This window comes from Dreissena polymorpha, chromosome 4 (genome assembly GCF_020536995.1).
Source record: "Dreissena polymorpha isolate Duluth1 chromosome 4, UMN_Dpol_1.0, whole genome shotgun sequence".
NCBI classification, from domain to species: Eukaryota; Metazoa; Mollusca; class Bivalvia; order Myida; family Dreissenidae; genus Dreissena; species Dreissena polymorpha.
In genome coordinates this window covers 138,053,715-138,079,143 of record NC_068358.1, presented here as the reverse complement: position 1 = coordinate 138,079,143, position 25,429 = coordinate 138,053,715, and the positions used below count along the sequence as shown (strand labels likewise).

The 25,429-nt window shown below is 35.8% G+C and overlaps 1 protein-coding gene across 1 annotated transcript; it reads right to left on the bottom strand.

Moving 5' to 3' along the window:
- Positions 1–577: 577 nt before the first annotated feature.
- Positions 578–20,969, bottom strand: LOC127879802 (PR domain zinc finger protein 5-like). The gene is made up of 8 exons (XM_052426854.1): positions 20,903–20,969; positions 14,071–14,879; positions 11,607–11,695; positions 10,234–10,345; positions 9,441–9,517; positions 8,995–9,186; positions 5,002–5,167; positions 578–4,236 (listed from the first exon to the last, which is right to left on the bottom strand). The coding sequence occupies exons 1-8, from the start codon at positions 20,920–20,922 to the stop codon at positions 2,996–2,998; spliced, it is 2,706 nt and encodes a 901-aa protein (XP_052282814.1). The 5' UTR covers positions 20,923–20,969; the 3' UTR covers positions 578–2,995.
- Between the last annotated feature and the right edge of the window lie 4,460 nt (positions 20,970–25,429).

Below are 25,429 nucleotides of genomic sequence, written 5' to 3'. Positions count from 1 at the left end.
TTTTAAAACCACCGTGTGCAGTAGATGTCGCTAATGACGTCAAAAGAAAAACATAAACGTTTTCATGTATCAGTAAAAGGCATCACTTGGCAACACAGTGTTGGACCAGTTCTTAACATCAGATTAACCTGACACGTATTGTAAATACTCATAAATAAATGATGCATAGATCATTAATTGTCTGCGGTGAGCGTGCACCCAACGTTCTGTCGTCACCCCGCAATTGGCGGGAAATTCGATCCTAGTCTCAATGGGGCCATCAATCATCTGCGCCCGCATCCTACTCATCACACTCCCCAACCACATTGTCTTTGTAGTCCGAAGAAGTTACTTGAGTGGTATCCCCTGCTTCTTCTCCAGCTCATTTATTTCGCTCTTTAATCTTTTGTTTGTCAGAAACTGATCGAAACGCGCTGTGCTATAGATTAGATATGAGTGTGTATAGTTGAGTTACCTTCGAATAAAACGATCGTAAATCGGTAAACTTACAAGTTCAAAAATCGCATGATATTTTATTTCCTTCGATGAGTTGAGCTGTGCTTACAACGTGTGGTTTTAGAATTGTAATGTATTATAATATTCATCTCAAAATTTCAATATTAAAATTATGATAACTATGAAAGCACAAAATCATCGCAACATAAAATTTGATGGGAAAAAAAGAAACTAAAAAAGTCTCACCAAATTCAACAAAATCTTCGAAGAGAGTTCAATAATATTTTCGCCAGGAATAACATTTTAGATAAAAAGACAGTTCGAACAAATAACGAAATGCACGTATAACTGAAAATAATCACCCATTATTAAGGAGAATTTCTTTGGACCTTTTGTATTTTTAAGTTTTCACCAACCAAACTTGTGAGTATGAAATACAACGCTTGGACCACATACGGACAATGTCCTGCTTTACTGCAATATACTGGTAGCTTGTTTTTGCGTAAATATAAATTGTATATTTTATCCCTTGTTTTAGTTAATAATGTCTATGGGCATTTCCGATCTGATACGAAACAAATACATGGAATACATTTTAATCCTCGCATTTCTTCATTGTTTCGATAGGACTTCTTCAAAAACTGCCAAAACCCAATAAGCCTTTATGGTTTATCGTTTAAGACAGGGTTGGCACCAATCGACCGCCCCCGGTTTTAACCGGCGGTTTTTACCGGTTAAAACCGCCCCGGCCAATACTCCCAAAGTGGTCATTACTGGTCAATACTGGTCGATTGAACTTTACCCCCAATTTTGATTAATATTCCATGCTTAATTAAACAATATTGATAATATCAATTAAACAGCCATGTTGCCAATAATGTCTTAAGCTATAAAACCCCACTATTTTATACCTGTTCATGCAAATTGTAGGCCAATCTCTCAAAATTTTGCAAATGAGTCAAGTTGGTCAATTGGAATTTGCTGATCGATTGAATTTTTTTTCAATTCTAACGAATTATGAATGCTCAGAAAATTCTGTGCTTGATTCAACAAGAACCTGTCAATTACTGTGTATTAGTTGTTCCTCATGCCCCACTGTCTCCACAGTCTTTCACAGTCTTCAAACCTAAACAGGTTAGGGCACCCAAAACTGATAATAGGGCCTTACATGGCACCTTTGACACAACCCTTACTTGTCATGTATTCTTGCCTGGATTTCTTTAACAAAATAGTGAAAAAATATTTTATTTTACCATTGATATAAAACAAAACTTAATAAGAAATAATTATTAAAAGAAAGAAATAATTGAAAAGAAGAGTCTAGAGTAGACCCACAATTGGTCAACATTATTTGTTGCCAAAATCAAGAACTTTGATTGTTTATTCATTTGAAGACCAATTGAACTTTAAAATAAGAAAACCCTCTTAATATAGAAAGGAGACAATTTAGAAGTAACTATTAAATTAATAACATTAATAGCAAGTTATATCATTTTGTTTGAGTGAAATGAAATAGCCTAAGGGCAGATTTGCTTCATTGTCACTATCAGAGACATACCAGTGCATGCATTTTATTACCAATTAAGGCTTAGGGGCCAGATCATTTATGACACTAGAAACCACAAGAGTTCTGTTTGTCCATCAGCTTATCAAATAGATATATCAAAAGATCAGTGAAATACTATGGTAACTACAATAGTAATAATACTTCAGTAACAGATGTGATACACTGAGATAAAGATATTGCCTTAGTTCTTTTGTATTTGAGACCGTTTCCATAAATAATAAAGAAGTATTTTTTACAGCTTTAAAGCTTTTTTTACAATAGATAACTCAAAAAAAGTTGATCAATTACAGAATAATGATTGATTTAATATAGAATAGCTTAAATTCTTCCTTTGTCATGTTAAAATGCTACAATTTTCAATCAACCAGTATTGACCAATAATGACCAGTATTGACCGGTTTTAACCGGGTATTGACCGCCAGCCCGGTCAATACTCAATTGACCGATCAATATGCCAACCCTGGTTTATAAGAAGATTGTTTTGTTTTTTTCAAGTGACTTCTGTGTTTAAATGAAAAGCCACACACATCCCACTTGAACGGTCTCTCTCCTTTAAGAAGCTTCATGTGTTGTCAATGTACCACTCTGTTAAAATGCTCTACCACACACCTCACATTTGTACAGTCTCTGTTCTGTATGTATCCTCATGTGTTTCTTCAAGTCAGAACTCTGGTTACAAGCAAAACCACACTCCTCACACTTGTACATCTCTCTCCTGAATATATCCTCATGTGTGTCTTCAATGTACTACTCTGGTTACAAACATAACCACACTCCTCACACTTGTACACTCTGGTTACAAACATAACCACACTCCTCACACTTGTACAGTCTTTCTCCTAAATGTATCCTCCTCATGTGTGTCTTCAAGTGATCACTCCTGTTACATTCATAACCTCACACCTCACATGTGTGTGATCTCTCTCCTGTATGAATCATCATGTGTGTCTTAAAGTGACCATTATACTTACACGAATAGCCACACACATCGCACTAATACGGCCTTTCTCCTGTATGTATCCTCATGTGTTTCTTCAAGTCAAAACTCTGATTACAAGCATAGCCACACACCTCACACATGTATGGTCTTTCTCCTGTATGTATCTTCATGTGTTTCTTTAAGTCAGAACTATGATTACAAGCATAGACACACACCTCACACTTGTAAGGTCTTTCTCCTGTATGTATCCTCATGTGTGTCTTCAAGTCAGAACTCGTTTTAAATGCATAACTGCAAACTTCACACTTGTGCGGTCTCTCTCCTTTATGTATCATCATGTGTGTCTTCAAGTGCTCACTACGTTTACAAGAATGGATACACACCACACACTTGTACGGTCGTTCTTCTGTATGTATCTTTATGTGTGTCTTCAAGGTACCACTCTGTTTAAATGCTTTACCACACACCTCACACTTGTACGGTCTTTCTCCTGTATGTATCCTCATGTGTGTCTTCAAGTCAGAACTCGTTTTAAATGCATAACTGCACACCTCACACTTGTGCGGTCTCTCTCCTTTATGTATCATCATGTGTTTCTTTAAGTGCACACTACGTTTACAAGAATGGCCACACACCTCACACTTGTACGGTCGTTCTTCTGTATGTATCGTCATATGTGTCTTCAAGCTACCACTCTGTTTAAATGCTTTACCACACACCTCACATTTGTGCAATATCTCTTCTGTATGTATCCTCATGTGTTTCTTCAAGTGACTACTCTGTTTAAATGCTTTACTACACACCTCACACTTGTACAGTCTCTCTTCTGTATGTATCCTCATGTGTTTCTTCAAGTCATTACTCTGGTAACAAGCATAACCACACTCCTCACACTTGTATGGTCTCTCTCCTGAATGTATTCTCATGTGTGTCTTCAAGGTACCACTCTGGTGACATGCATAACCACAATCCTCACACTTGTACGGTCTCTCTCCTGAATGTATCCTCATGTGTTTCTTCAAGTCAGAACTCTGGTTACAAGCATAACCACACTGCTCACACTTGTACAGTTTATCTCCTGAATGTATCCTCATGTGTGCCTTCAAGTTACCACTCTTGTTACATGCATAACCACACTCCTCACACTTGTACAGTCTCTCTCCTGCATGAATACTCATGTGTTCATTAAAGTGACCACTGTTGTTACTCGAATAACTGCTCGGCAGGTTTTTGGGTCTGATGAGGCCAAGTTCTCTGGCTAATTCATCTCTGTACCAGACCAGCAATTCCTCACCTGAACCAATAGAATTATTTACAAGTTATTTATAAAACATCTGCAAATCTTAAACTTTTTTTCAACAAACACTGGATGTCTCAACTAGAACTGTTTAACAAATGTGACTGATACCCCACATTTATATCTTCAAAATGTGCAAATGTGTTAATTTTATTACATACAAATTCTAAGTTCTTCTAGTTGATCTCAACATATTATATTTTTGATTCTTAGACTGATATTTAGGACAGGTTTTAATTCAAACTCAAAGTTTGGTTATGTGTTTTCTTGCTATTTCTAAATGTTAAATAATTTAAAGGGAATGTTGGAGTAGAAAGGCAAAATGGTAAAACAAACATTATTTGTTCAAGACTGTTCAGACATAGTGAGAAGCAGGTTTTTCAATTACTTGGATTTACCTTATATTAAGTGTTGTGTATACAATGACTTTTATTAGGTTTTTCTATGAATGAGGCTGCATTATGCAAGGACCCTAAATATGTCTAAAACAGCACCCAGAATTGGGAAGAAGTTTGAATTAAAGTTGCAATGTCCAACTATCTATTTATTACTCTGAGGTATTCATAAACGGTAGCTGTGTTGCACTGTGGGGGAAATCAGAGAATCCGGAGAAAATAACACCTTTTCCGTATGGAGATAATCATACAAACTCCCACCCACTAGTACAGGAAATTGAATCCGTATAATCAATGTGAGACTGCTCAAATCAGACAGATTCACATTGAAAATACATATCTTTAGTCATACAACAGGGGTATATACCTGGTAAAACTGGCTTCAATGTGCAGTATTGGATGCCTCCTTTGTACTGGAATGCTACAAGGTTCTGATCTGCCTCCGTCATAGCATAGTTCACGTACCTCATCCAGTTAGAAGTGGCTTTGTTCTGGGTATTCACAAAGTGACTCCCTTTGCCATCCTTATAGATCTGAATTGCATAGAATCTTACTATAAACAACCAACAGTAAATATGATTGATACACACGAAAATCTGATAAATAATATACTTGTTATAAAGAGCAACACTGATAGACCAGAATACCAAAGAATGCCCTTATAAACACAACAGTGGAAATGATCATAAATATTTTCTACAACACAAACATACTTAGTAATTTGTTCTTATTTTTTACTTTCATTCCTTTTTGAATTACATTTGTATAAGTAATATAGTAACCTTAGTATATTTGTATTATATGATATATGTCATTCCCTAAATTACCTAATTTAGTTTAAAAACCGGGGTTGAAAACCCCAATTAACCTCAAAAGTAGGGGGTTAAAATTTTTGCTAAAACTCGATTGAATTTACAAAAACCCATTTGTTGTCAAAAACGGGTTGATTACCCAATATACTCCTAAAGTTATCTATAGCTATGTTAGCGTTTCTGATCGCCAAAATCGCCATAGGCGATTGAATCTTTCAGCTGGCGATTAATGTTTAAAATGTGAATGAAAATGGCGATTGCAAAAAACCCTGATATTTCTCTATAAGTATATAATATATCCTACTTTTAAAGAGAACTCGGTACCGATTTCCACATGTAATCGCCATAAAAGCTCCAGGTGGTAACAGATAGTCCATTGATAAGAGATAAGCGGATGCCCGTATCGTATATTCAAGCCACATAACACAGTCATGTATGCTGACAGAAGCACACGGGAAATTTTCGGGTAACTTTCCAGTCGCCAAACTGTGACATTCAACGTCCAATCGGTTACGAGAATGTTTATGGAGGGGGAGTTATATAGCGATTATTATTTTTGATTGACGTCGGTCACAGAGTAAGCGTTTATGGCAGGTTTATTAACAATGAATCACAGTTGTAGCATTAATACGTGATATAAAACCGGTAAATAAAGCAGTACATTAAAGGCAGTTTCGGGCATCATCATCACACTTATTTACCGTACTGTAAACAATCATTAATTACGAGAAAATAATTGCAATTGGTGAGCAGCGTAAAATTGCTTACGGCGAGTAAGTTGTGAAAAACAAAACCCGTTAATAATTTGATGCGGTAACAAATTAAATCCAGTGCATGTATATTTTATCATGTCTATTTGTAGAACTTATTTACACCGTTTTTCTATAGCCACGTGATAATAACTATTCACCATGCATTAATACCGGCATGCCATGTAAAACCCGTGTTATAAGAAAGAGCGCGAAATTATTGCTGTCGTCTGCAATGCCAAGTTTTAAAAAACAGACGATGTGTAACTAAATATAGCCTAGCCACTCAGTACATGCAGTATTTAAGACTTACAAATTTACCGGTACGTTTCAATAAATTATATATTGCAACTATGGAAAAATATGTCAATTCAAGAATACATTGCAGTAAATGTATTTTTCAAAAATCAAGAAGCACCAGACTACGGCAAAAATTATTGGGAGAAGGGAGGTGGCGAATAAGAGTTACGCAAGACCCACCCAATCAAAGACCGGGGCATATCTGAAAGTTCTAACATTGTATACTGTTTATGCCAGTGCATGAAAATAAATATAAATAAAAAATAAAAAAAAAACATAAAATTATTTGATTTCAGGTAACAAACAATTTATTTAAATGTGACTTCAATGATAATTTAATATAGTCAAGGGCCCTCACACTACTTTGGGGGAAGGGGTCCGCAGCCCTTAGGTGGGGGAATTTTCGCGGCGGCGTTTCCCTTTTTGGGGGATTTTTTTACTTACTCTCTCATTATTTCATTTGTACATGTTTGCACTATATTCATTGCATATTTCATAATTTAGTATGTTTGAAAAGATTAAATTGAAATAGATTTGAGATATAATAATCATGAGACACATCTTTCTATTAAAAAAAAAAAAAATTTTTTTTTAGGGGGAATTTTTCACACCAAAAGGGGAAAAAAGTATACTTTTCCGGTGGGAGACTGCCTCCGAAATTTGGCGGCAGATTTGATAGATTGAGGGCCCTGCAGTCATTGTTGATACCTATAGATTCATGATAATGATTATTTCGTTCATTGAGCAAATAAGGTTCTAATGTGGGTCGTTATCGTAGTGCTGAAATTTGGCTACTAATTTATTTTCCTTAGCGCCAACCTAGTCTATAGCCTTGTTACACACTTGCTTTATATAATGAGATGTGTAAAATCTTTACATGCCAGCATGATTACATTTCAGCAAGAAATGTGTCACAGATATTGATGCCCAAACAACATACGTTTGGATACAGTCAATGCAATAATTAATTCCACAGCAGACAAACACAAAAAGGCCATTATTTAGTCAAAGCTATTGCTGTCAAAATTTCTCTTTTAACCACCATCTGCACACTAATAACAGTCAAGTTTTAAAGTCTTAGAAAACTCTTCCAAGCACTTAAGAGTAATTACAAAGTAATATTTGGGACTATGTATTCTATAGTGAAAACCAAACAAAGGGCCATAACTCTGCCAAATCTTGTCACAGAAAAAGTTCCTTTCATAACTATTATCTTTAGAAAATAAAGATTACCACTAAGAAAATGGGATCAATATCATCCTGGTAGTTAAAGATAAGTTGAATAAAACAACGTTGTGACTATAATATTCCATAGTGGTAAAACAGACAAATGCGATAATTTGCCAAAACTTGCTGCAACAAAACTTTTTTTGTTGTTGCAATCATCCATGCATTTAAGTAATTCATATTCAAAAATTTGAACAAGAATCACCATATAGATGAAGGCATGGACAACACATGCGTCAGAATTCAACTATAGACAAACAAGAGATGTGTTTTCAGAAACACAATTTCCACTACTGCGCCGCTTTGATTTTAAACAAGAGATGTGTTTGTCAGAAACACTATGCCCCCTACTGCGCCACTTTGAAGCCATATATTAGACCTTTGACCTTGAAGGATGACCTTGACCTTTCACCACTCAAAATGTTCAGCTCCATGAGATACACGTGCAAATATCAAGTTGCTATCTTCAATATTGCATAAGTTATGGCCAATGTTAAAGTTTTCAGACGGACAGACTGACTGACTTACGGACAGTTCAACTGCTATATGCCAACCTACTGGAGGCGTAAAAAATGTATCATATCCCTTTGGATTATATCATTTGGTAGGTATAGATCATTTTCATAAGGGAAGTAATATTTTATATATTACTTCCCACATGAAAATGATCTGTACCTGTCAAATGATAAATAGAAATTATCTTCCTTTAAAGCTTGTTACTTCTCTTGTATTTGTTTTTATGACCTTTGACCTTGAAGGATGACCTTGACCTTTCACCACTCAAAATGTGCAGTTCCATGAGATACACACGCATGCCAAATATCAAGTTGCTATCTTCAATATTGCAAAAGTTATGGTCAATGTTAAAGTTTTTGGACGGACGGACGGATGGTTCAAATGGTATATGACATCCTACCGAGGGCATAAAAACCATAATCCTGCCAAAACACCTGGAATATCCAATGCCTTTTTTACAATCATCTACACAATAAAGGCATTCAACAGTATGCGCACGTTTTATCATTAGTTAAAGAGTAATCAAATTACAAGCTTTGGGGTGAACAGACAAGCTGAGGGACAGACGGGAAAGTACAATGTTTCATGCCTCCCACTCTGTGGTGGTAAAGTACACATTAAATCCCCTCTATAGACTCCTAGATAGAGAATTCATTTGTTGAAAATTCATGACTTTATTTTCTAACATTTAGAATTTTTAATTACCCTCGCATTTCAAACTACAAATAAGTATCAATGCATCAAGCTTAGCATCACCTTCCCCTGCAAGCAATACCCTGACTTAGGGTTGTCAGTGATGATATCTCCCCCATACGGTCCAAACATGATCCTGGATTCCAGGCCCTCCTTGGAAAACACTCCAAGACCAGCTCCAGCTATTTCGGATGTTTTTATTTCAAGGCAATCTGGCAAGGTATGCTCAGCTTTAAGATGGTCTTCTTCTGGTACCTGCAGTTTATATTAAAGTATATGTAGTGTAAACACTATTTTAAATAAGAACAATAAGTGCATATTTAAGGCATTTCTTATATTAATCGACATTATAAACGTTAAAACACTTTCTCAGTAACAGTCTCATATGCCCATGATACTTTATACCAATACCGGTACTCTATCATGATACTATAATAGAAATATATTTGATGTTTTCCTTATTTTTGTACTACATGTAGTTAATGTTTTTAAAATGAACACATCTTCACCTCCTTGTCCTGTATGTAGTTATAGGGTCCATGGACAGGGCAGTCCCCATCAAACTCCTTATTGCATTCTCCACAGTCTAAGAGAGCAAATAAACACTTGGCAATAATCAAACTAAGTCAAAGACTTATATCAGCTACCAGAACATCAGATTAAAAAAAAACACCAATATTTACACGTATAATGAAAAGTATAAAACCGCTTATTTAGAAAATATCTTAAAGACAGCCTTTGCATCACAAGACCCTTTATTATTTCTATTCCCAGAGTCATCAGTTCACATAATAAGCTCACATGGTTTCATCAAATGTTCTTTTACTTTCTGAGTTATTAGCAACACAAAATCTGACCCAAGTTCAAGGTACAATTTTAAACAAATAGGTAAAAAATTTGATCTTGTGACTTAGTTTGTTACTTCATGTGCCCCACTTATGCTTTGATATGAAAAAGAAACAAGTTTCAATCAAAAACAGCAACAGATGAGGCATTTAAATTGTTTTATTTTTACCAAGTTTCATCAAGATTGATTAATAAATGTGTCTTCTAGAATAGTAATACAGATTTTTAATGATTCAACAAATTAGCATAGTTTTTCTCTATATTGATTTAACTGCTGTCTGTGAAGTGGTAACAAGCCAAATGTTGACTATGCACAACACATGACGCGGAACTTACCACTTTAGCTCAACTTGTAAACTTAGTGCTCAGGGAGCTAACAAATATGATAATAATGTTTGTTGGTCTTTCGTGAGACTTTCTAATGCAAGGTAATGGATGTTTTGTTCTTGGGCTTACAGAGCAAATGGTCATTATCTGGGGGTTCCAGGCTCATACAGCTGACAAGGTTCCTCGCTTGAAGAATGTGCTCAGTCTTGTCTTTTTCTGGAGACCTTGTTTTCTTCATTCTCTGCAATGGTGTTGAATATGAATAATACAAAATACATTTAACACATTTTACTCTGATAACATATATCTTTTAATCAAAACAAAAAAGCATCCCATGCAACAGGCTTACAGCTATGAAATATCTCATTCACAAACACAACACTCTACCTAAACAGCAGAAAAAAGGGAATTTATTCCGCAAATACTGATCACCGCAAAAATGTTATTCTTTACCATCGTCTTTACATTAAGATTAATCAGGCAGTGAAAGTTTGAGAAAATCTGCCAAGCAGCTAAAGATTTTAACAAGGGACAAAATTGTCACAAAGCCAGGTTTTCATTGTGAAAAAAAAAAACTCAAACTGAACTTTTGAAATGACCAAAAAAAATTAACCCCCTTTGTAATTTTTTTTTTTTTTTTAAATCTATTTTTAGTCGTGGCGACCTTGACATTGGAGATATTGACGTGATTCTTTCGTGGGACACACCGTCCCATGATGGTGAACAAATGTGCCAAATGATTTTAAAATCTCACAATGAATGACATAGTTATGGCCAGGACAAGCTCATTTATGGCCATTTTTGACCTTTGAACTCAAAGTGTGACCTTGACCTTGGAGATATCGACGTAATTATTTTGCGCGACACACCGTCCAATGATGGTGAACAAATGTGCCAAATGATTTTAAAATCTGACGATGAACGACATAGTTATGGCTCGGACAAGCTCATTTATGGCCATTTTTGACCTTTGAACTCAAAGTGTGACCTTGACCTTGGAGATATTGACGTAATTATTTCGCGCGACACACTGTCCAATGATGGTGAACAAATGTGCCAAATGATTTTAAAATCTGACAATGAACGACATAGTTATGGCCCGGACAAGCTTATTCCGCCAGCCCGCCAGCCAGCCAGCCAGCCAGCCCGCCCGCATTCGCCAATCTAATAACCAGTTTTTTCCTTCGGAAAACCTGGTTAAAAACCTGGTTAAAAACACGAACATTTTGGGACTATATTTTCTTATTCAGAAACACAACTAAGGACCATAACTCTGTAAAAACTTGATGCAGCCAATGTTCCTTACTTAATGATAATCACACATGAAAGTCATTCAACAGTGAAAGTTTGAGCAAGGTCCACCCAATAGTGAAAGATAGGTTGGAGCCACAATCTTCAGGACATACATGTGTAGGTACCGGTATGGACCAGTACAGTACTTAATACCTCCCTATAATTGATTGCAATAAGAGGAAAACAAATTACTGGTTACTTATACATACTTTAAATTTCTTCACATGGTCACCCTTTTCCTTCAATTTAATCTTAGCTGGTTCCAGGAAAAGCGGGGGAGTTCTTGTCACAGCATTCTCTACAAGCAGATCATTAAAATTAATCTTTTGTTATTACGAAGAAACTTTTCCAAAATACTGATTTTGAGTGAGTCTTTTCGCTTATACAGGATTTAAAGTGTATTGAATATCCATACTTGGCATACTTAAACAAGGGCATCATTATGTAAAATATAATATTATTAACATATTGTTAAGATTTTGGGTCCTCTCATCCATGAAATAAAATGCCCCACAAATGTTCAAGTCTGAATCTTACATCAGACATTCTCAACAATCCACTATACAAGTTCCAAAGAAAAATTAAAAAATGCAAGATTTTGTAAACATTATCAATTAAATAAGTATGATGTCAACAAAAATTAATAAATCCATAGGATCTCTCAGAAGATTCAAAATTAAACATTCAAAAGATAATAAAATACTGATGCAGTCGTTTCAGTCAAAAATTGAATGCAGCAACAGCAGCAATACGAAATGAAGAAACTGTCATCTTGTATCAGCTTGTATAGTCTTCACAGAAAGGGTTGAGTCAATCAGTGTGAAACTACGGTATCTAATCTAGAAATATTCAGCATATACCACAGTTTGACATTCAACCCTCAACATGCTATTCCAGGACATCTTATCACTTTTATGGTATTTTGGTTCCGATGAAATATCTTCTAGCTGTTTAACTACCTATTAGAAAGCAGACGACTTTAATATGGCAAATACTTGATAATGCAAGGGCCTTTATATAGGGGGGGGGGCTGATTATCAAACTTGAAGGATATTTAATGCCCACAAACATAGCCACCATGTTTCATGATGATCCAGGGTTGGCATATTGACCGGTCAATTGAGTATTGACCGGGCCGGCGGTCAATACCCGGTTAAAACCGGTCATTACTGGTCAATACTGGTCGATTGAAAATTGTAGCATGAAAACATCACAAAGGAGCTATGTTATATTAAATCAATAATTATTCTGTAATTGATAAACTTTGAGTCATTTATTGTAAAAAAAATCTTTAAAGTTGTAAAAAATTAAATCTTTATTATTTATGGAAATGGCCTTAAATATAAGGACCTATGCAATATCTTTATCTCGGTGTATCACATCTGTTACTAAAGTATTTTTACTATTGTAGTTACCATAGTATTTCACTTATCTATTGATATATCTATTTGATAAGCAGATGGACAAACAGAACTCTTGTGTTTTCTAGGGTCATAAATCTGGCCCCTAAGCCTTAATTGGTAATAAAATCCATGCAGTTTTATGTCTCTGATATTGACAATGAAGCAAATCTATTTCAGATCACTCACACATAAGGCGATTACTTGCTATTAATTTAATAGTAACTTATAAGTAGTCTCCTTTCTGTATTATGAGCGTTTTTTTTCCTTTCACATTTAAAAGTTCAATTGGTATTCAAATGATTTAGCAATCAAAGTTCTTGATTTTGACAACAAAAATGTTTTCCAATTGTGGGTCTACTATAGACTCTTCTTTTCAATTATTGTTTTCTTTGATTAATTATTTCTTATTATGTTTTTTATTTTTATATCAATGGAAAATATAAGAATTTTTCACTATTTTGTTTAAAAATTATTTAAAGAAATCTAGGCAAGAAAACATGACAAGTAAAGGTTGTGTCAAAAAGGTGCCATTTAAGGCCCTATTATCAGTTTTGGGTGCCCCATCCTGTATAGGTGAGGAGACTGTGGGGACAGTGGGGCATAAGGAACAACTCATACACAGTAATTGACAGGTTCTTGCTGAATCAAGCACAGAATTATCTGAGAATTCATAATTCATTAGAATTGAAAAAAGTTCAATCGACCAGAAAAATCCAATCTACCAACTTTGACTAATTTGCAAAATGTCGAGAGATTGGCCTACAAATTGCATGAACAGGTATAAATTAGTGGGTATAAATAGCTTAAGACATTATTGGCAACATGTCTGTTTAATTTATATTATCAATATAGTTTAATTAGGCATGGAATATTAATTAAAATTGGGGCTAAAGTTCAATCGACCACTATTGACCAGTAATGACCACTTCAGGAGTATTGACCGGGGCGGTTTTAACCGGTTAAAACCGCTGGTTAAAACCGGGGGCGGTCGATTGGTGCCAACCCTGTGATGATCCCACGTAAACAATCGGATTAAGCAAGCAGATAATGAAAAGTAAGTTTTTTTCAAATCATGGACCATAACTACCAACAGCTTAATGCAATCTGGCTTGTTGTAAAAACTGTGCTTTGATATTATTACATAATTAAAGTTTCATGGTGATCCCATATTAATTGTTTGAGTTACTGAGTGGACATAATTCACCTGAACGCCCCTTAATCACCCGCCAGCCATGGGTGTTCCTATAGCATATAAATGAAAATGACTCACCTTTTTCTGAGTTTGAATGTCTTGGAACATTTAAGTGGGAGTATTGGTCCATTTGTATTGTCCCTCCACCCACAACTGATTTAGCACAATATTTGTCAACATCTGAAAGTTCAATCTCTTCCCGTGTCAGATATACAGAATATTGGTCCGCCAGTTTATCTTGATTCTCTGGTGTTTTTGAATGTGTACATTTATTTGCTGTTGTATTTTCATTGTCTGTTTCTGTCTTTATATTTTGTTTAGCTATACCAAATTCATTATTGAAGTCATATGCTGTTATATAACCCTGGTCTGTAAGAGGATTTAGAAACTGTTGTGTTGCCCCACATACAGAATAAATTTCATCTTTTGCATTTGAATTGAAAGTTAAGTTTTTGTTCACACATACAGAATTGAAGCAATCTTGCCTGGTAACATGTTGTCGCATAACTTCACATTCTGTCTTTTCTGATTTCACACATTCAAAGGTGAAGCCGTTGTGTTTGTTGCTATCTGGATGTCTCTCTTCCAATAGAACCTGTTCTGATTTGGCACAAACAGAATAAAAATCAGAAGCCGTGTTATACCATTCATCAGTCTCAATTTTGACACAAACAGAGTTCAAGTCATCTATTGTTTGGTCGGAAGTTAATGTCTCTGGACTAACCCTAGCCGATATAATGTTTACACTTGTTTGGATTTTGGAATCAAAGGCCTTTCTAATTGTGCTCTCCCTTTTCAGGTCACTTTCCAAGGTATTGCTTTCTGTCTTTCGTTTCCTCGTTTTGAACATTTTGGAGGCCGCCACACTTTTCTGTGTATGTGCCATTCTGAAAATGTTCATTCATAAGCAATTTCATGAGACAGATATGGTCACAACACTTACACATGTGTAAAAATATTGCAAACCACTTGACAGTTCCAATCATTACATTAAGTGATCTGAAAAACTAATCTTGATATATTAGTGCATGTTGTTTTTTTTCAATACATTTTGTATAAGATGTGTTTAGGTAGGCCAACTTGTTTTAAAGTAGGGCTCTGGTCAACAATACCAGATAGTGCGTACTGTGCAATAAAAGCCAATCCAAGAATGATTCAAATAAAAAAATACTGTCTTTTACAAACATTTTTATATTCATTTTTTATGTTTTGGAAACTTTATCTTGACATAGTATGGCTCAATTGGTCATTGTCGGCTCGGGTACTACTAACATGTACCCTGGGTACTTAAGTATACTTAAATGTACCCCGGGTACAGTAAATATACTAAAAAATTTACTTAAATATACTTAAACGTACCCGGTAGATATTAGACTGTTCCCGAGTTGTATTCCCGCCCAAAATCCAATGTAATAAAACGTGTTACCGATTACCGTTAAACGATATTGTTTATGTTAAACAAACTTCTCTTCTTTAAAAATGCATCAACAATCTGTTTGAGTATGAGTTTCGATAATATAGAGGCAATTTCACAGACAATTGACATAAGTGTTATCATAATAATGTTTTTTAAAAAGCCGACAACGACCAATTTACCGGTAACGTTAAAATTCCCGAGTACTTTTTAGTATATTTACCGTACCCAGGGTACATGTAAGTATACTTAAGAGTACCCGGGATAAATGTGACAATGACCCAATTAGCAGTAGTAGTGTACCTGGCCCGGGATAAATGTCGACAATGACCCAATTAGCAGTAGTAGTGTACCTGAGCCGACAATGACCAATCGAGCCATAGTAAAGTATGTTCATTGTTGTTATTTTTTTGTTACATAGTCAAGTAATAGCGATGATCATGGTATTGACCGATTTGTTTTTGCTCAAATGTGGTAACACTTAGTAAGCTTGTTTGAATAAATATTAGCGGTCACGAACACGGCTTCAAGCTTATCAATAAGTAAACAATAACAATACATTTTCATTGTTACCTTAGAATATAATTATTGAAAAAGGTGAAAAATAACTTGTCATTGATAAAATATTAAAACGCGATGACTATTAATAATAAAATAAACATAACATGCAACAAGCAACACTTTATTTTAAGTCTTTTTTTAAATTCATGGGCACAATGGGCAGTATTACACGTCAAAGATTATTTTCCGTGTTTATCAGGGGTATTATTCAAGTGAAACTTAATTAAAATAAAACTTATAGAAGTAATTTAATTCAACTGTCATAAAGGTTTATGAATGTTTCATGCCACTACCGATATGTGCGGCATCTTGTGACGTTCTTTCTGTTCCTTGTATTGTAAATATTGTCAATTTATTGAAAATGTTTTAATATATTTATGTAGATTCTCAAAACTCTCTATATTGTTAATGTATACAATGAAACATGTAGAATCTTTAACTGAGATACATTTAATTTATGTCTTATATTTAAAAATTGATCTTGAAATCCCTTTAAATGCCATGTTAAGAATATGAACAAATAATCTTGAAATAAAACAATGTTGTTTTTATGTTGTACAGAGGTGACAATAAAATGTGCGAAAGTTTCCCGTTATGATTCACACCTAAACAGTATTATTTACAGCTATCCGTCGAAATATTATCAGGTGGACAAAACACCCAATGCCTCCCAACACAAATACTGAAATAGCACCAACCAATACAGTCAAGTTACCATTACCGATCATTACCCATAGCAGATCACTTTGATGTTCAAGACTGCGTATCGCGATATATAGTTGACATTTTTAGATGATATTTTGCATGCAGCATCTTTAAGGCTCGTTCTTTAAAACACATTGTTTGAGTCGTAATCGAAGCTACTCTTTGTCAAACATTTCTGTATGTTCTGCTGACATGTATATACGACTTTGTTGACTTCCGTCTTGTTTCCAAATTGAGGTTGAACATTTTTTTCGGCCACATGCTAATACTCTGTTGGAAAGTAAGACGTTTACGCATTAATTTAAAGGCCATTTAGTAGTCTTTCTGCCTGTAAAAGTCCATTACAATTTTGATTCATGTTTAAGATTTTGCAACACCTTAAATAAAATGAAGAACAGGGCTTTTTCTCAGCATTTTGAGAAGACAGCCCATGGCTTTGAAATTGGGATTTTTATTGGCATTTTCAAGAAATTGGGAAAATAAATTGGGATTTAAAACTACATGAAAGAGTTCAACATCTTTAATCACAAACTCAACAAACACCATCATGATCAACAGTTTTATACATAATAAATTCACACAAAGTCTTCAGTCACAAACTTATTTCCCTAGTTTCAACATGTTGAATATCAGTCAGCACTTTGCTTTCGGAAATCAACGATGACGATGCAAAAGAGTCACTTCTTATTAAATTACTATCATTGACAATGGAAGGAGTTTCAATGGGAGGACTTGTACTTGTTGATGATGTTTGTTTTTTTAATGATGCTTGCTTAAAAAAAATCAACAGTTTTTGTTTGGCCACATTTTTGCTAAGGAATCTTTTTCAAGTAATATTTCGAATTGTGTGACATATTTGTTTTCCATTCAGCCGAATCACAAAACACTTAAATTTCATCACAAATATAATAAGCTCCTGAACAACACAGAGAATATCGGGCACATGAATAATGCCGACGTCATCCAAATCGCGGTATAGTCTAAAAACTGTACGAGACTTGATCAGACTAAGCTTTGTTAAAAATCGAAAAAGCTGATGTCATTAGCTTTTTTTCCCAATTGGGAATTTTTTAACAAATTTTGGGAAAAAAGTATACTTTTTGCGATTGGGAATAGTCGAATTTCGGCTATAAAATCGGGCCAAAAAAAAACCTGAAGAATTAGAGCAATAACGGATCAAGCGTGATAATATGCATATTGATACTATATAATTATTATCCTTCTTTCCTATTGTTTCATCCATTCCTATTGATTCATCCACTCCATTATGTTGGTAATAATGACAGATTTCTGATAAAACTTAAGTTAGTTATGCTTATTTTAAAAAATCTATAACATATACATGTTGTATTTAGCTTAAAAACATGCGCATGTTATTTTAGGGGGAGAAAATTTAAATTTAGGTAAAAATTAAGAAAAATCAGCTACACATGCTGTGTAAATACCAATAATTCTGAAAATATTCATGTTTAAACAGTGTTTTTGTGTTTATTAGTCTATTAGAATATTTATTTAGTGATTTATATCCAAATTACTTAAAACATTTATTGTTTTCCTATAAAAATAATGACTTAACAGATTGAAAGGAAAGATACCAACATATCAGGGTTGCTAGGGTGCCCACCTAGAATTGGCCTGTTACTAAGGAAATACCTGCGTTGTAAATTATTTTGCCATACTTTTGTGGGGAAGAAATAAAGCGTTTAATTTAATGTCTTACTTGTGCCGAAAATCTTTTCATTTAGTAGAAAAAGTCAATTTTACTCTTAAGTGGCCGAATATACAGGAAAAGAGGCTATATTAAAATATATGCAAACCTTGTTGATTCTTTCAAGAAATTATCTCAATCTTAATGTTTGATTTATGTTCCATGTTCAATATCGATGATTAGATATGATCAAACAATTTATATGGTTGATAAGATGCCCATATCTTTTTGATCTTTTTAGGATTTTCAACAGATAATTCACACGAGAACACAATACGTAAAGTGTGGATACAAGATCACATATAGAAAATAATTAATAACAAAAAGATGAATATAATTTATTACTGGCAATGTAACTTGGTCATTGTTAACAACACAGTTCATGTTTAAACAGTTCAAATAGCCTGTTAGATTACCACCTGAGTGGTTTCAGTCAAGTGATCCGTTATGGCTACAATTAGCTGATCCGCTAATCAGGGATTTCAATAGACACAGAATCCTGCGTTTTGACGCGAGCAATTTGAAAATGACTCGTTTTTGACCCGACCATTTTTCTGCCGTGCGTCATTTTGACGCACCGAAAATTCGACCCGCGCGTCAGTCAGTTTACATCTAACCATATTTCCATGATGTAAATCCCTTTATGCTTGAGCTTCTGATTGACATTCATGCCCCAGTATTGGAAACTCGGTCAATACATAGAGGGGATACCACAGGCGTCGTTTATCTTATCTAATCTCTTCCAATAAACATGTCATCGTTTAAAGAGTGCGTATGCGCATTAATTGGGAAATTAGAAGCACATGCATATGCCGTTAAAACAGTTCCTTTGAATTATGGTGCATAATCCATAATACAATCCAAACACAACACCTTTGACTAATTGCTTTGTTAACAAAACGAGCAACTATTAATTGACATACACTCAAAGTTTCTTTTTTACCCGTATTATAAATTGTCAACACTTAAATCCAAACTGCGAGTTCAACAATTGTTTATATCTGAAAGACCAATTAACGCGACAACGAACACGGCGCCGTACTTAGTTACACTTTTTGCGAAATAAGTTTACACAATACAGCACGTGGTCGTGAAAGTTCAAAGCAGCCCTTTGAAGAGGCGCCGATTAGCGGGTAGCGTCTAGCGAATTGAGAACTTTAAATGTATTTCATGTGACGTCATTGACTAAGTTAACTGCTTAACCGTTACACAATCGTTTGTGAACTGTGTTGACTCGGCTCTGATTAATTGTTTGTGAAAGTTGTAATTCGGTTTTTAAAAAGTACTTTAAAGACGGTGCCGAGCATCATCATCACACCTTTATGGTGAGCAATTGATTACTTATGGCGAGAAAGTTGTGAAAACGATACCCGTATTACAATTTTATGCGTCAACACTTCAATTTCAGTACATGTATATTTCATCATGTCTATTTATAAAACAAAAGCATATCGTTTTTCTACAGCCACATTATTTGCTGGTACAAATTTCGATCAACAGCGTACACCAATCACTATACATGAATGCCTTGTAAAACCCTTGTTTTAATAAGAGCGCGAAATTGTTGCTGTCGACTGTCACGAATGGAAAGCGTGCGTGTTGCAAAAGTCTTGTACCTAAATTGCAACTCGGTACATGTTTTTTTTAGAATGAAAAACTCACAGTGGAATAAATAAACTCAATGAGAAAGTCCCTTTGAAACTTAAAAAAAAAAACGCCAATTTACGACTAATTCAACAACAACTACATTTTTGTTGGCCAATACATTTACCTAAGAAGTGACACTTGTGAATAACTGCAAGTAATTTATAGTGAACAAAAGTAGTAATGGTGCTAGTTAAATAAATTATAAATAAGTTGATACCAGTAATAAGGGGAATTAAGGGTTTAGCAATAGTATTATTTATAAAAAGAGTATGATATTACTTGTGTTCCTTTATATGAATCATTTTGTATGCAAATTATGTCATTAAAAAAAATTGAATAATACAGACAAAAACACAATTCTTGTACACCTATTTTTGCGCTTCAAAATTGACCCCAACATTTTTCAATTTGACTACTCAAAATTTCAGACCAGGGGTCATTGTAGTCAATATAAATTGCCGCCTTAGAGTCTTTTGATGATTTTTTGCTTTGGCAGACTCTGAACGCTAATTATTTCAGCTAGGGTCATCAACTCCTTGTTTTTAAAATCTATTGAAATCCCTGGCTAATGCATGAATTCTGCGGCGAAAAATGGTATCACAAATACATTTTGCCTGCGAAAAAAATAAGACTCTGTGCTGAATCAGTAAGCAAAGGTAATATTTAATCAAACTGGTGTAAAAGAAGTCTCAAAACAGTAATTGCTTTTCACCAGAGCAACTTAATTACGCTACTGATCCGGTAATGGTAACTTGACTGTACTGTATCGTTCGCTATTTATATAAAATATATACATGTTCTTCAATGCAAATACTCGTTTTATGCATAATCTATCTAACGGCGAGTATTGATCAAATATGATAGCATTTATCAACCTCATCAATGTGTTGTTCATTTGTAACACTTTTTCTTGTTTGGTCGCCTTTCTTGTTTGTTGAGCGAATTTCTAGATGGGTCAATACGGGCACATTTCAAAACGGTAGCAAAACGCAGTCTGGTTCCCATGATAAAAGTTTGATTAAATTATATTTTTATTCGGCGTGGCTGTATTAAGCCAGCTTTTCACCTTACCTGACCTTTGTAAGTGTTCAATAAAATTCAAATAAAATTTCCCGCGGCTAGGTACGAATGAAAACACTTCATTTATTCCATTGGCTGATTTGAGTACACCACCAGAACATTTGAAACATATGATCCGCGTCTTTGTAACACTGTTACACTGCATGAAACAATTTATCTCTAATGAAAAGGCTTTATAGATAGAACAGTTTTACACTCAATTCTCGACATCAATACAGTTTGTGCGTGCACCTTTTTATTTTCAGAGGATTGCTTGAGCAAAAGCGTTTATACTTAAAGGCTATGTTCTCATATTTAGTACTTTACATATTCCTGTCAACATGTTTATGACGTACCATGAGGATCTAAAGTCACAAATTCTTCCAATAGAAGATATAAATCTTCCTAAGGAAGATTTAAATGTCAAATTTAAACAATTTAACAATTAAATCTTCCTAAGGAAGATTTAAATCTTCCTAAGGAAGAATTCGTGACTTATTACCCTTTTAGCCGCATCATCTTTATTCTTCCTGTGAATTTCGAATTCTTCCTTAGGAAGATTAAATTGTTCCTACAAATGTTATAGACAATCAGGGTTCTGCTAAAAATAACAACCAATCAAAATACGCGTCACATTTCACGCGCGCTTATCTTCCTATGAATTTGAATTATTCCTAAGGAAGATTTCATTGTTCCTGCGAATATTATAGCCAATGAAAATATTAACGAAGTTCAGCGCTATTTTGTATTTAGTAAATTTTTTATACTATTCAAGTAGTTCTTTAATGATTTTTATTTTATGCAGTTATTCGTTCATTTATCGAATTTACTTTAATACAGCAGCAGCATTAGTATTTGTATCCAATAACAGCATAGATTCTAGATCTATATACAACTAGATTTATATAGTTAAAACTGTGATTTTTTATAATCTTTGATTAATTAATAAATGACGTCGTAATTTACAACTTGAGCTGATAAATATATGAATTCATGTATACATAGTTTTAAAACATTTTACATATTATAAATGATTCATGGCGTTGTTGTTAATTGTTGTTGATATGGTTGTCGGCTCTTTCGGCCCCAAGCTCTTTCGGCCCCGTTTTTTCAGGCTCATTCGGCCCTGATTTAGCTCATTCGGCCCAAGTACCAGGCTTTTTTTTGGCCCCTTTTCTAATTTGAATAAATCGTTGAAAATATGTTGGTCGATACTCTTTAAATCTATGGAATATTGTTAGTTACAGTATTATATTATCTTTATTGAAGATTATTCCATTTGAAAAAAGATTTTCTTGTCTTGTCGGTACCACCCACCAAGCTAAAGTTAGAATCGCCGAACATTGGTACAGGATGTGACCCTGATCAGTGGTCTGCTTTCCAAAGGCAATGGAACATGTAAAAAGTGGGCATGGCGATCACCAACGCCATGATACCGACAGCCTTGTTTTATTGTTGTGATAGTGACCTTAGAACAGACTTAATGAGAGATATTCAGGGTGATGTTTCGAAAATGCCAGAGAACGATCTTCTCAATGCTATGAACAGACTAGCTGTTAAAGAAGACAGCACGCTCGTACATAGACTGAAGATGAATCGCATGGTCCAGTCCCCTGCAACTGGAATTCGAACATATCTCGCTTCGTTAAGTGGTCAGGCGGCCTTATGTCAATACAAGGCCAACTGTAAAGAGCCAGGGTGTGCGCATGTCTTTGATTACAGTAAAGAGATTATAAAAGACAATTTGATCAGGGGCATCGCTGACCCGGAAATTCTGTCTGATCTCCTCGGGGACTCGAAGACTGATAGGAACCTGGACGAGACTGTTTCATTCATCGCACAAAGGAGCATGGCAAAGTGCCAAAAAGTGCTGTTGGTGATACGCTTTGTGCAGTAGGTAATTCACAACCGTTGGTGCCAAATGAACAACCTGCTAAGAGATGTTGGGTATGTGGCGGCCCATCACATGGCCACAGAAATGAGCGTAAGACAATAACTAAACACTGAGGCGTGGACATTCACATGTGTTAAATGTGCGGTTAAAGAACATCTCACGGCATGTTGCAGCAAGTGTGTCAATTGTAGTACTTGGGGTCACCGTGACTCATCCTCAAGGAACTGTCCCAAGAATAGGAACAATAAGTATCAAAACAGTAGACCACATGAAAATTCAAACTCAAACAGAGTTAAGATAGTTAACGACGTGGGTTATGTGTATGATCAGTTATGTACTGTGTCTGATGAAAGCCTATCATATGACATACAAACATTACATAGTATTCAGCACCATGTGTTCGAGGGCCGATGGATTGCACGGCCTTCAAAGCCACATCAAATACTTACAGTAACAGTCACACCAGTTCCTCAGGACCACACATTGTTTGGGTACCCAATGAATGACACCTCGAAACTGAAATCTGTGAACATGGCTATGGTAGCCGATACATGGTGCAAAAGTTCGATAATGCCATTACAGTATGTCAATCACATGGGAATCACAAAGCAAGATCTTCTTGCAGTCAAACTAACCATGCGTGGAGCCATCAAAGAAAATCTAGGTGTGATTGGAGCTATCGATATTAACGTTAAAACCACTAATGCAATGTCACCCCCCAAATCCACTAGGTTACTTTGCTATGTTTCAGAAACAATGAATAAGGCTTTTCTTTGCCGAGAAGTTCTTGCTTCACTGGGAATGGTCCATCAATAATTTCCTATCTGTAATGTTAATTCTTCTGAGATTGCTGCTTCCACTCATGTCCCAGATTATGTATTATGCTCCTGCCCAAGACGGCAAAACAGCCCCACCGCTGCCAACAGAGCAAGAAAAGGTGCATGCTGACCTTGAGAGAGATGTCCGCATTGGTGTTCTCGAACGAGTGAGTCCTAGCACACCCACAACTTGGTGTTCAAGGATGGTGGTCACAAGTAAAGCTGACGGCAGCCCCAAAAGAACGGTAGACCTGCAACCTCTCAACCGTTGTTCCGTCCGCCAAACACACCACGTGCCAAGCCCATTTCATCTGGCCGACAAAGTCCCACAGAACACTAAGAAAACTGTGACAGATGCATGGAACGGTTACCATTCCGTGCCTATCCGTTAGGAGGATCGGCACTTTACCACCTTCATCACGCCGTGGGGTTGTTATCGCTACAAAGTAGCTCCTCAGGGATTTCTAGCAAGCGGTGACGCATATAATCAGCGATTTGATGTCATCATCACCAACTTTGACAACAAAGTTAAATGCGTTGATGATACTCTGTCAAGGCTGCTTTTTTCCAAACATGCCAGTGGCTTAACATGTGTGCGAGAAATGGAATCACACTGAACCCTTACAAGTTTCAATTCGCGCAAGACACTGTCGATTTTGCAGGCTTAACGATTACACCTACCAATATCCGACCCAGTGCCAAGTTTACTGATGCTGTTCGTAACTTCCTGATCCCTACATACATCACTTGGGCATGGGCATGGTTTGGACTTATTAACCAGGGTGCCTATGCTTTTGCCAGAACAAAGCAAATGAAGCCATTCCGCACTCTGCTCAAACCGTCTACAAAATTCGAGTGGACAGATGAACTCACCAGCCAATTCAACCAGTCCAAAGAAGCCATCATACAAGAAATGAGGGATGGTGTCCGCTTATTTGACCCTGCTCGATTGACGTGTCTTTCCACCGATTGGTCGGTTGATGGGGTTGGCTTCCTCATGATACAAAAATACTAGCATTGAACTTCCAGAACCCCTGCATGTTGTCCTGAAGGTTGGAAAGTTTGTCTTGTGTGGAGAAGATTCACTCATCCAGCAGATAGTAGGTACGCTGCCATTGAGGGTGAGGCTTTAGCTGTCGTGTATGCTCTTCATCAAACACGATATTATGTGCTTGGATGCAAAAACCTTATCATAGTCACAGATCATAAGCCACTCTTGCAGATCCTGAATGATCGTTCACTCACTGATATTGCCAAAAGACGCTTACTTCACCTCAAGGAGAAGACACTTGGATACAGATTTACGGTGGTCCATGTTCCAGGCAAGAAGAAACTCGGTCCTGATGCAGCATCATGCTATCCAACAGGCAATCCGGAACGCCTCCAACTTCCCTGAGACCCGGCGGAACTTCATTCACTTGCTGATGAGCATATTTCAATCCATGAGGTACTTACTAGTCTTTACCAACAATCGGATGATGATGATGATGGATCCACATTGGCAGCAGCGTCCAGTACTCCCCATTCTGTATGTACAGTGGTTACATGGGGCATGCTTCGTGAGGCTACAGCGTCCGACCCGAATCTCCGAAACCTCGTTCAATGCATAGCACAGGGATTCCCAGAACATA

Bases quoted from the DNA above. Each gene is read 5' to 3' on its own strand.
- LOC127879802 (XM_052426854.1), bottom strand. From the start codon at position 20,922: ATGAACAACACATTGATGAG. The intron at 14,880-20,902 runs GTTGATAAATGC...GAACATTTTCAG, and splicing joins ATGAACAACACATTGATGAG to AATGGCACATACACAGAAAA. The intron at 10,346-11,606 runs GTATGTATAAGT...ACACCATTGCAG, and splicing joins ACCATGTGAAGAAATTTAAA to AGAATGAAGAAAACAAGGTC.